Source organism: Bufo gargarizans, chromosome 1, assembly GCF_014858855.1.
Source record: "Bufo gargarizans isolate SCDJY-AF-19 chromosome 1, ASM1485885v1, whole genome shotgun sequence".
NCBI classification, from domain to species: domain Eukaryota; kingdom Metazoa; phylum Chordata; class Amphibia; order Anura; family Bufonidae; genus Bufo; species Bufo gargarizans.
The window spans coordinates 501,671,738-501,683,695 of NC_058080.1; the positions used below are offsets into that span (position 1 = coordinate 501,671,738).

Genomic DNA, 11,958 nt, shown 5'->3' on the forward strand with positions numbered 1-11,958 from the left:
CTTAGTCATTTTTTGAGAAGTGACAAAGAAAAAGAGAATCATTAAACTATGGAAAAGAAGCAGATGTTACTTGTCATAGCAAATGATTATTTAGAGGAGTTATGGGAATAAAGAGGCAATAAGGAGATATAATTAGCCTTTAAGCACTGACACTCCCTTTAATTATACAATAATGACAACTATAAAAGACACCTTCCCTTTAGACCAGGCAGGAGAAGGTCAGAAGATCTCCAGGACATCACACACCAGATGCAGAACGGTGAGGGCAATTGCATTTACTGATTCTAGGTCGTTGAATATAGCAATACATTTTCCACCTTCCATCTTGAACAGGATCTGAGTAGTCCCTGGTTCTCATTTCCCTAACTTTATTTCTTAGGGCAGTTTCAGAAGAGTAATAAAGGGTGCATTTCTAATTACTCGAACTAACAGCATCATAGGTCCTTATGATTCTGTTAATTTGGGTGGTCAGACTTGCAGTCAGGCTGGAATTTGAGGCTGTAATATTCTGCAGAAATATGCCTGCATTACCCTTTATGAAATTGCCCCTAGGCTGGTTCAAAACAGTCATAACATCCATATTTTATTCTGTGCATGACATCTGTAACTGAGGCAAACGTAGACTAAGTTCAGTTTAGAAGAACCCCAATAGTTTTCCAGCAATCTGAAAGCAGCCTCAAGATGGATTCATACATTTTTCTACCCATTAGAATTTTTTTTTTTCGCTTTTTTTTTTTTGCACAATAACTTTTTTATTTTTATTTTTAAATACCAGCTTCAGATTTTAGCTAAATGCTTTGGCAAATATAAAATACACTATAAATGCGTTATTTCGCTACTTGCGTTTTTTTCAATATTGTTGTGTATTTTGTGTTTATGGCATTTTTTAAGGCATTTTTTTAAATGTTATTTTGGCCGGAGAGAAAAATGCAACTGAAGACATCCTGATGCATACTGAAAGGAATGCATTAGGAAAAAACTGTTTTTTTTTGTCCGGTATTGAGCCCCTAGGACAGAACTCAATGCCGGAAAACTTTAACGCTAGTGTAAGTACCCTAAGGTGAAAATAATTATTGACTATAAACAATTCTTAAAATAAAGCCATCAAATAAAAATTGATCCTTAAAGGCTGTGAATACCTTAAGGGGAATTTTTTAATGAAAGACCTGCGCTGAGAGTGATCACATCAATTTGCACCCACAGCGTGATCACATGGTGACAATGACATCACCACGTGATCAGCCTGTGAGAGCGCGGTGTCATCACACAGCGCAATTTCTTCAGGAGAGGAGGGGACTGCCTCTAAGCGAGCAAGTGAATGAGGTAAGTATTTTTTTTTCCTGTTCTTTCTAAGACAACTCCAGCCAACATTTTAGCAAAAATGATTCGTTACCACGAAGCGTGAGGAAATTCGGCTTTGTGGCAAATTGATTTTTTTTCTTAAAATTCACACCGAATTCCGCTTCGAATGCTTCGCTTCACTCAACACTACTGATTATAGTTACATTCTTAGGGATAATCCCCTTAAGGCTACTTTCACACTTGCGTTCAGAGCGGATTCGTCTGAGACGGATCTGCTCATATAATGCAGACGGTGGATCCGTAAGTGTAAAAGTAGCCTCAGACGGATCCGTCCAGACTTTACATTGAAAGTCAATAGGGGACGGATCCGTTTAAAATTGAGCCATAGTGTGTCATCTTCAAACGGATCCGTTCCCATTGACTTACATTGTAAGTCTGGACGGATCCGCTTGCCTCCGTACGGCCAGGCGGACACCCGAACGCTGCAAGCAGCGTTCAGGTGTCCGCCTGCTGAGCGGAGCGGAGGCTGAACGCTGCCAGACTGATGCATTCTGAGCGGATCTGCGTCCACTCAGAATGCATTAAGGCTGGACGGATGCCCCTTCAAACGGAGCTCACAAGCGGACACCCGAACGCAAATGTGAAAGTAGCCTAAAGAATTAGCTCTGGTGGGTTTTATGGAAGCACAGATTTTACTCGTCTTTTTCATCTTTGCACCCTGAAAGTCATAGATTTTTTATTTTTTTGTCAACAAAGTCATATGTTTGTTTTTATGGGGTGAGATGTAATTTCACAATTTTGTTGATTCATTGTTAGTACATTTAATTATGTATCTCACTATGGTATGTTCATACCTTCAGGTACTGGTGCTACAGAAAGCAGCAACACTGCTGCAGTAGAAGATGCATGAAACCACGACAAACCACACACTTTTATTCTAGTAGCTGCTTTATTGAAAGCATTTTATGGCAAATAAAAACATAAAGTACGCCCTTAGGCTCCATTCACACGTCTGCAAATGGGTCCGCATCTGTTCCGCAATTTTGCGGGACGGGTGCAGACCCATTCATTCTCTATGGGGACGGAATGGATGTGGACAGCACACAGTGTGCTGTCTGCATCCGCAATTGCGGAGCGCGGCCCCAATCTTCGGGTCCGCAGCTTCGCAAAAGATAGAACATGTCCTATTTTTGTCCGCAGCTTGCAGACAAGAATAGGCATTTCTATGGTGGTGCCGGGCTGGTGTGTTGCCTACCCGCAATTTGCGGGTCCGCAACACATCACGGACGTGTGAATGGAGCCTTAAACTATTTTCAGCTGAACTGTGTGTGTGTTTTTTTCTGTTGAAATCTCATTCAATAATCTTAAATGTACTATGGTGCCCAATCTGCACAAAATGGCAAATGCAAAAATATCCCTATAGTAGCAGCAATGTTTCAATAATATAAAGTTTTTACATACAAACAACTACTAAGTTATCAATCTTTAGATATAGATGGTCAAAAGGATGTTCACAGGCGAACGTATCATATGTGCAGCCTGCACAGTTGTACAGGAGTCCTATAGGCAAGGAGTCCTACCGTCATTAAAGATGACCTGTTGGGTCTCCTGACTTGTCTGTTTTAGTAAATAATTGTATTCCCTATAACAATTCGGGAACATCTTTTATTAGAATCCACACTGTGCCGTTCCACTCTTATTCCTCCTAGAAATGTATTAATACATTGACAGCTGACTGTTATGAGTTGGGATGTGTCCCTATACACTCTGTCTAACTAGCATTGAAAGTGTTAAACTGTGGTGTGACACCCCCTTTAACAAGGGGAAAACAGACTTTTTTTTAAAGAGCAGGGCGCCAGTTATTAATGTCCATTACTGAATATATCTTTTTCTTCTACTTTACAGTTAGCAATGTTAGTTTTCTGCTTCTGCCCTCATGTACTATACGGCGCAGTACAATGATAAATAGCATTCTGAGATACAGAACCAAAAGAAATGTGCAAAAACTTTGAGGTTGTGAAATCTCAGGCTATGTTCACGAGTGAGTGGCTTGTTACGCTTTGGCCAAAATGTACACCAATGCCTCATTCAACATCCAGCATAAAGGCAGGGCAGAGTGCTGGTTGCAGAGTGCGATTGCATTTTGTGTTTTTTGGTTTGTATCTGTATTTCGCCATAGCAATCTGCACCTGCTAGGGGTTGTGCGGGCTGAATCCCCCATACTTTTTCTTTGTAGTATATATTGGAGGCGTGGCGATCTCCAAGCAGTCATGCACACCTGACCAGTTAGTCTGCCCTGGAGGCTGGTTTTAAAGTCAGTATAAAACTGAGTCTGCTTATATAGCACCTACCAGTAGCCATTAGGCTCCAGGAGAAGCATATAGTGGGCTCAGCATGCATGTTGGTACTTGCATCCCTGGATCCGATGAAAGCTATAATGGCACCGGACAGGGTTAAAAGCAGAGTGTGCTTGGCGTGCATGCTGTACCTGCGCTCCCTGGACTTTGTGTGGCTGTCATGGCCCATAAAAGGTAGGAACTAGTGTTAGGGACCACTCATTAAGGCGACCTTGACGTGGTGAGTGGCTTGTTACGCTTTGGCCAAAATGTACACCAGGCCTCATTCAACATCCAGCATAAAGGTAGGGCAGAGTGCTGGTTGCAGAGTGCGATTGCATTTTGTGTTTTTGCTTTGTATAAGTTCACGTCACGTAATGTGTTCTCACAGGAGGATCCGTGGCAGAAATTCCAGGCTGACTCTTGGATTTCTTCTGTGCAGTGGAGGTGTCAGCAGATCTGCATAGGAATTAGTCCTATTCCACATGGTGGTTTAGTTAATCTCTTGCTTTTCCAATTTGGAATCCACAAGAAGAATTAACATGCTCATTTTGTTCCATGAGGATTTTTTTTTTTTGCTGCATGTTAATAGAGCAGAAAATACTGTATTCACTTGCATTGAAGGCAGAGTATTAGCAGATATCACATGGATTTCTGTGCAGAATCCACACTAAAATCCTGAAGTCCTACATATGTGAACATACCCATATAATTCCTATTAGTACCAGTAAACTAGTCAACTTATCAAATTTTAGTTCTTCTCAGACCAACACAAAGACAAACAATTGCATGACCTCCTAATAGAGAAGCTGTACAGTATATGATGTGACTGTCTTGCTACTGTGATGTCTTCTTCTTTCTCTCCACAGTGCTCATGATGTACCTATAACAGCTGCTGAAGAACATTGGTAGTAATATTCTCTTTTACTTCTGGACAGTTGTGGAAATTCTTTCCAATGCTACCAGTATTCATTGTGGCTTCCATGGTTGTTTTGGCTGCCAGCACTATAATGGCAGTGTTCACCAACTCACTTATTATTGCTGTGAACATCATGGACAAAATCCAGGGGAAGAGCCTTGGTCCTTCTGACCTCATTGTGGTGACTCTGTGTATCTCCAACATAATATTTCAGTTCATCATGCTGGTTAATGACTATGTAAGTTTTCTGGAGACGGATCTCTACTTTTCTGATGCTGTCTATGTCATATTTACAGTCATGCTTATTCTTCCCGTATATTCTAGTTTCTGGTTTACGGTTTGCCTCTCCATTAATTACTATTTGCAGATAATCATTTTCTCACACCCATTTTTAATCCGACTTAAGATTGGGGTTTCTCAGCTTGTTCCACAACTTCTCGTTGCTTCTGTATTTATAGCGATGGTCACCGGTGTCCCTGCAGTCTGGAACTTCTACAGAGATTCTTCAGGATTAAACATGTCAAGTAATATGACTATGGAAATCTCTGTCCCCAAATTAAATATTGTATATCTATTACCGAGTAACCTCATCAGTTGTTCTCTACCACTGGTTTTGGTGGGAATTGCAAATGGGTTAATCATCAAGTCACTTGTGACCCACACTCATAAGTCAGACAGAAATGCAAAAGGAGATCTTAGTGCACGTGCCGAGGGTCGAGTGCGGGCAGCAAGGACAATCAGTTGTCTCCTTATTTTGTATTTATCTTTCTATATATCAGAAATCTTAATGTTCATTGATGCCTTCCCTCCAAATAGTCCTGGGTTCTGCACCTGTCTAATGGTCATTTACAGTTATTCTCCTGCACAATCAATTGTTCTTATCTTTGGTAGTCCTAAACTAAAGCAGGTGTCTCTCAATTTACTGCATTGTACAAGTGGCACGAACAAAGAGAAGTCCAAGACACCAAAAGTTTTATTTATTAAATTAAAGGTCAAGAAGATGAAAACTGAACACAACCAAGCAAATTAAAGTGGTTTTCCTGGTTCAGGATATGCATGGGCTACGCTCAGGATGGACCAACAATTTCAGACCGGTGAGGGCCTGACCGATCAGCTGTTTGAATGGTCACTGCACTCATTTGAGCAGTTTGGTGTCATTGCTTACATGGAGCCATGTACCAACATGCTGTCTACGTAGCAGCATGGGTGTAGCATTTGCACGAATGCTATCGCCCCTTCCAAAAGTTGGTCAACAGGAGTGCCAAAAGTCAAACCTTTACCGATCTGATATTGATGCCCTATCATGAAAATAGGTCATCAATATTCTAAATCTGGAAACTTCTTTTAACCAAAGTCCTGACAATATCAGCCATTTTTACTAAGGTCTATCCTGCAAATTAAACAACAGTACAAATAAAATGTACACATGTGGGGAAAATGTGTAAAAAGTGACTGTGTTTTTTGTCATTAAAATGGCTTAAAATTTAGTAGGCTTTCTCTCTAAATTCTTCAAATTCTTGCCGGGATGTATGCAATGAGTTGTAGTATTTGAAGTGTGCTCACTTGCACTGGAATCTAAAATGTACACAAATTTGGTATAATAATAAATGAAATGCCACATATTGTCATAAATAAAACCTACAGTATAGCAGTGAGAATCTTTATGAATATAGCGTATAAGCCAGAAGGTCTTTAGACATTTGCCCCATCGTTCTTAGATTACGGGATCTAGAACTCCACTCATCCACTAATTCTCTATACCTGCTGCTAGTAAAATGGTGGTGTTTTCAGAATCATTGTGTGTGAGAGGGGCCTCACTACTTAAATTACAATTACTTGTGGATGAATATGTGCAAATATATGTAGTACTTACACATTGTAACAGTCACATTGTATGCTCAATAATATGTGACATGGCAGATTCTGTAGTCCAAAGTACAACATATATAGGAGGTGATAATTTGTGAATTTCAGCATGCTGATAGCTCAGCATAACCTCAGTCTCCTTAGTTTTCCTATATTACCATAGCTGAAGTCCCTTTTTTCAGCATTCTGTATGAATTGAGTACTCTTTTTCCTGGTCTCATGTACATATATGTAATATAATGATAAATCTGGAGAAGTCAGTTAAACCAGTCAATCTTGTATATTTTAATAAAGGTTTATGAAAAAAAATGTCGATTTTAATAAATGTTGAGCAATGTAAACCAAAATCTTTAACTAACTGAGGGCTGGATTCCAAATCACCTTTAAAATCAAAGGAAAAATTTCAAATCACAGACGGATTTGGGATGAATAGGGCTCATGACTGTCCAAACATCCCACCATATTAAAAGACTGCAGTATGCAGAAACAGCCTGCAGCTGTCATGTGGTCATGGCAGATGCTTTTCTAACCAATTAGCAGTGCTGACTCTGTTTCACTCTTACACATACTGCAGACAGTAGTACATGCAGTTGTCAGCTTCTTCTTGTAATTGCCATGTCAGACCAGTTTTGCTGCCCTGCTGCAGCCCCATACCAGTGTTGTCCATTTCTCGGCTTGCCTGCCAGCGTGCCAGTCCCTCCCTAGGGGCCATAGCACCATTTTAACTTCTCGTGGTAATTTCCCTGTCTTTGGATGGGCCTTGGAATAAAGTGCCATCACATTATTGGTAATTGTAAAAAAGGGGCATACCAAATACTATCAAATCACTGGTATGAACACATTTATAAAAGACGTTCCACAATTGATATTTATCACCTTTCTGGCCCAGATGTCACTTCCCTCTTATCCAGAAACCCAGTGTGTCTATCAGCTATATCTTCATTCTTCTCTTCTCGCTTCTTAAAACCCAACATGGAGAAAACTGAATTTGTCATTGTAACGGATCACCTGGCACCCCGACTGAGTACCTCCGTTGCTGGATGCTCCTAGCGTTTCCTGAGGTCTCCAAGCACTCTGGCAGACACCACCATCACCGAACCGAAGAAGCAGATAAATCCTCTCAAGCATATGAATGCTGTAGACAGTGGAATAGGAAACAATACGAATAGGTTTACGCTCCTAGCAGTCAAACTGGAACAGCATACCATAAATCCTCCCCCAAGAATGAGACGACACTTCACTTTTAGGGTTAAAACAGGAACTGACTTTATTTAGACATAGCACACCTACTTTAAACCCCCCCCAACAGCCTCATTTACATACAATAGGGCACATGGAGGACTATGGTACAAGGAAGGGTGGGGCCAGACAATAGCAAGGGCTGATGGGAGATGGAGGAGGGACAGAGCAGCTGGTTTAAACTGGTCTCCCAGTGTCCCTGAGACAACACCTTGCTGGGGAAACAATGGGAAAGGAAAAAGGGGGAGGAGAAGAGGCACAGAACAGCAATGCCTTTAACATAGTAAACATTACAATATGAGCAAGATATATACAGTTTACAATACATCGCAATACAATTTAACCATAATAACATACATGATATTTAAGACAGCCTGAATGCAATCTGCTACACAGTCTTAAAGGGCATTGTTCCTAAAAGTCATAATATGTCCACGGATGGTCCTTAACCACTTAACGACCACAGGTTTATACCCCCCTAGTGACCAGGCCCTTTTTTACAAATCGGCTTTCCACAACTTTAGCGGTTTATTGCTCGGTCATGCAACTTACCACCCAAATTAATTTTACCTCCTTTTCTTCTCACTAATAGAGCTTTCATTTGGTGGTATTTCATTGCTGCTGACATTTTTACTTTTTTTGTTATTAATCGAAATTTAACGATTTTTTTGCAGAAAAATGACATTTTTCACTTTCAGTTGTAAAATTTTGCAAAAAAAACGACATCCATATATAAATTTTTCGCTAAATTTATTGTTCTACATGTCTTTGATTAAAAAAAAATGTTTGGGTAAGAAAAAAATGGTTTGGGTAAAAGTTATAGCGTTTACAAACTATGGTACAAAAATGTGAATTTCCGCTTTTTGAAGCAGCTCTGACTTTCTGAGCACCTGTCATGTTTCCTGAGGTTCTACAATGCCCAGACAGTACAAACACCCCACAAATGACCCCATTTCGGAAAGTAGACACCCTAAGGTATTCGCTGATGGGCATAGTGAGTTCATAGAACTTTTTATTTTTTGTCACAAGTTAGCGGAAAATGATGATTTATTATTATTATTTTTCTTACAAAGTCTCATATTCCACTAACTTGTGACAAAAAATAAAAACTTCCATGAACTCACTATGCCCATCACGAAATACCTTGGGGTGTCTTCTTTCCAAAATGGGGTCACTTGTGGGGTAGTTATACTGCCCTGGCATTCTAGGGGCCCTAATGTGTGGTTAGTAGTTTGAAATCAAAATGTGTAAAAAATGGCCTGTGAAATCCGAAAGGTGCTCTTTGGAATGTGTGCCCCTTTGCCCACCTAGGCGGCAAAAAAGTGACACACATCTGGTATCGCCGTACTCAGGAGAAGTTGGGGAATGTGTTTTGGGGTGTCATTTTACATATACCCATGCTGGGTGAGAGAAATATCTTGGCAAAAGACAACTTTTCCCATTTTTTTATACACAGTTGGCATTTGACCAAGATATTTATATCACCCAGGATGGGTATATGTAAAATGACACACCAAAACACATTGCCCAACTTCTCCTGAGCACGGCGATACCAGATGTGTGACACTTTTTTGCAGCCTAGGTGGGCAAAGGGGCCCACATTCCAAAGAGCACCTTTAGGATTTCACCGGCCATTTTTTACAGATTTTGATTTCAAACTACTAACCACACATTAGGGCCCCTAAATTGCCAGGGCAGTATAACTACCCCACAAGTGACCCCATTTTGGAAAGAAGACACCCCAAGGTATTCCGTGAGGGGCATGGCGAGTTCCTGGAATTTTTTATTTTTTGTCACAAGTTAGTGGAATATGAGACTTTGTAAGGAAAAAATAAATAAAAAAATCATCATTTTCCGCTAACTTGTGACAAAAAATAAAAAATTCTAGGAACTCGCCATGCCCCTCACGGAATACCTTGGGGTGTCTTCTTTCCAAAATGGGGTCACTTGTGGGGTAGTTATACTGCCCTGGCATTCTAGGGGCCCTAATGTGTGGTAAGTAGTTTGAAATCAAAATGTGTAAAAAAGGACCTGTGAAATCTGAAAGGTGCTCTTTGGAATGTGTGCCCCTTTGCCCACCTAGGCGGCAAAAAAGTGACACACATCTGGTATCGCCGTACTCAGGAGAAGTTGGGGAATGTGTTTTGGGGTGTCATTTTACATATACCCATGCTGGGTGAGAGAAATATCTCTGCAAAAGACAATTTTTCCCATTTTTTTATACAAAGTTGGCATTTGACCAAGATATTTATCTCACCCAGCATGGGTATATGTAAAATGACACCCCAAAACACATTCCCCAACTTCTCCTGAGTACGGCGATACCACATGTGTGACACTTTTTTGCAGCCTAGATGCGCAAAGCGGCCCAAATTCCTTTTAGGAGGGCATTTTTAGACATTTGGATCCCAGACTTCTTCTCACGCTTTCGGGCCCCTAACATGCCAGGGCAGTATAAATACCCCACATGTGACCCCATTTTGGAAAGAAGACACCCTAAGGTATTCAATGAGGGGCCTGGCGAGTTCATAGAATTTTTTTTTTTTTGGCACAAGTTAGCGGAAATTGATTTTTTTTGTATTTTATCACAAAGTCTCCCTTTCCGCTAACTTGGGACAAAAATTTAAATCTTTCATGGACTCAATATGCCCCTCATGGAATACCTTGGGGTGTCTTCGTTCCGGAATGGGGTCACATGTGGGGTACTTATACTGCCCTGGCATTTTAGGGGCCCTACAGCGTCAGAATAAGTCTGGAATATAAATGTCTAAAAAAATTTACTCATTTGGATTCCGTGAGGGGTATGGTGAGTTCATGTGAGATTTTATTTTTTGACACAAGTTAGTGGAATATGAGACTTAGTAAGAAAAAACAAAAACAAACAAAAACTTTCCGCTAACTTAGGCCCAAAAAAATGTCTAAATGGTGCCTTACAGGGGGGGTGATCAATGACAGGGGGGTGATCAGGGAATCTATATGGGGTGATCACCCCCCTGTCATTGATCACACCCCTGTCATTGATCACCCCCCTGTCATTGATCACCCCCCTGTAAGGCTCCATTCAGACGTCCGTATGATTTTTTACGGATCCACGGATCGGATCCGCAAAACACATGCGGACGTCTGAATGGAGCCTTACAGGGGGGTGATCAATGACAGAGGGGTGATCACCCATATAGACTCCCTGATCACCTTCGTCATTGATCACCCCCCTGTAAGGCTCCATTCAGACGTCCGTATGATTTTTTATGGATCCACGGATACATGGATCGGATCCGCAAAACACATGCAGACGTCTGAATGGAGCCTTACAGGGGGGTGATCAATGACAGAGGGGTGACCACCCATATAGACTCCCTGATCACCTCCGTCATTGATCACCCCCCTGTAAGGCTCCATTCAGACGTCCGTATGATTTTTTACGGATCCACGGATACATGGATCGGATCCGCAAAACACATGCGGACGTCTGAATGGAGCCTTACAGGGGGGTGATCAATGACAGAGGGGTGATCACCCATATAGACTCCCTGATCACCTCCGTCATTGATCACCCCCCTGTAAGGCTCCATTCAGACGTCCGTATGATTTTTTACGGATCCACGGATACATGGATCGGATCCGCAAAACACATGCGGACGTCTGAATGGAGCCTTACAGGGGGGTGATCAATGACGGAGGTGATCAGGGAGTCTATATGGGTGATCACCCCTCTGTCATTGATCACCCCCCTGTAAGGCTCCATTCAGATGTCCGCATGTGTTTTGCGGATCCGATCCATGTATCCGTGGATCCGTAAAAAATCATACGGACGTCTGAATGGAGCCTTACAGGGGGGTGATCAATGACAGGGGGTGATCAGGGAGTGTATATGGGGTGATCACCCCCCTGTCACTGATCACCCCCCTGTAAGGCTCCATTCAGACGTCTGTATGCATTTTGCAGATCCGATCCATGTATCCGTGGATCCGTGAAAATCATACGGACGTCTGAATGGAGCCTTACAGGGGGGTGATCAATGACGGAGGTGATCAGGGAGTCTATATGGGTGATCACTCCTCTGTCATTGATCACCCCCCTGTAAGGCTCCATTCAGACGTCCGCATGTGTTTTGCGGATCCGATCCATGTATCAGTGGATCCGTAAAAATCATACGGACGTCTGAATGGAGCCTTACAGGGGGGTGATCAATGACAGGGGGGTGATCAATGACAGGGAAGTGATCAGGAAGTCTATATGCGTGATCACCCCCTTGTCATTGATCACCCCCCTGTAAGGCTCCATTCAGACGTCCGC

At 41.7% G+C, this 11,958-nt stretch overlaps 1 protein-coding gene across 1 annotated transcript; it reads left to right on the plus strand.

Annotated features, from left to right (window-relative positions):
- Nucleotides 1–4,594: 4,594 nt before the first annotated feature.
- Nucleotides 4,595–5,885, plus strand: LOC122933359 (taste receptor type 2 member 40-like). Its single transcript, XM_044288321.1, has one exon. It carries the CDS (start codon nucleotides 4,595–4,597, stop codon nucleotides 5,585–5,587), a length of 993 nt encoding a protein of 330 aa, XP_044144256.1. The 3' UTR covers nucleotides 5,588–5,885.
- Nucleotides 5,886–11,958: the final 6,073 nt, after the last annotated feature.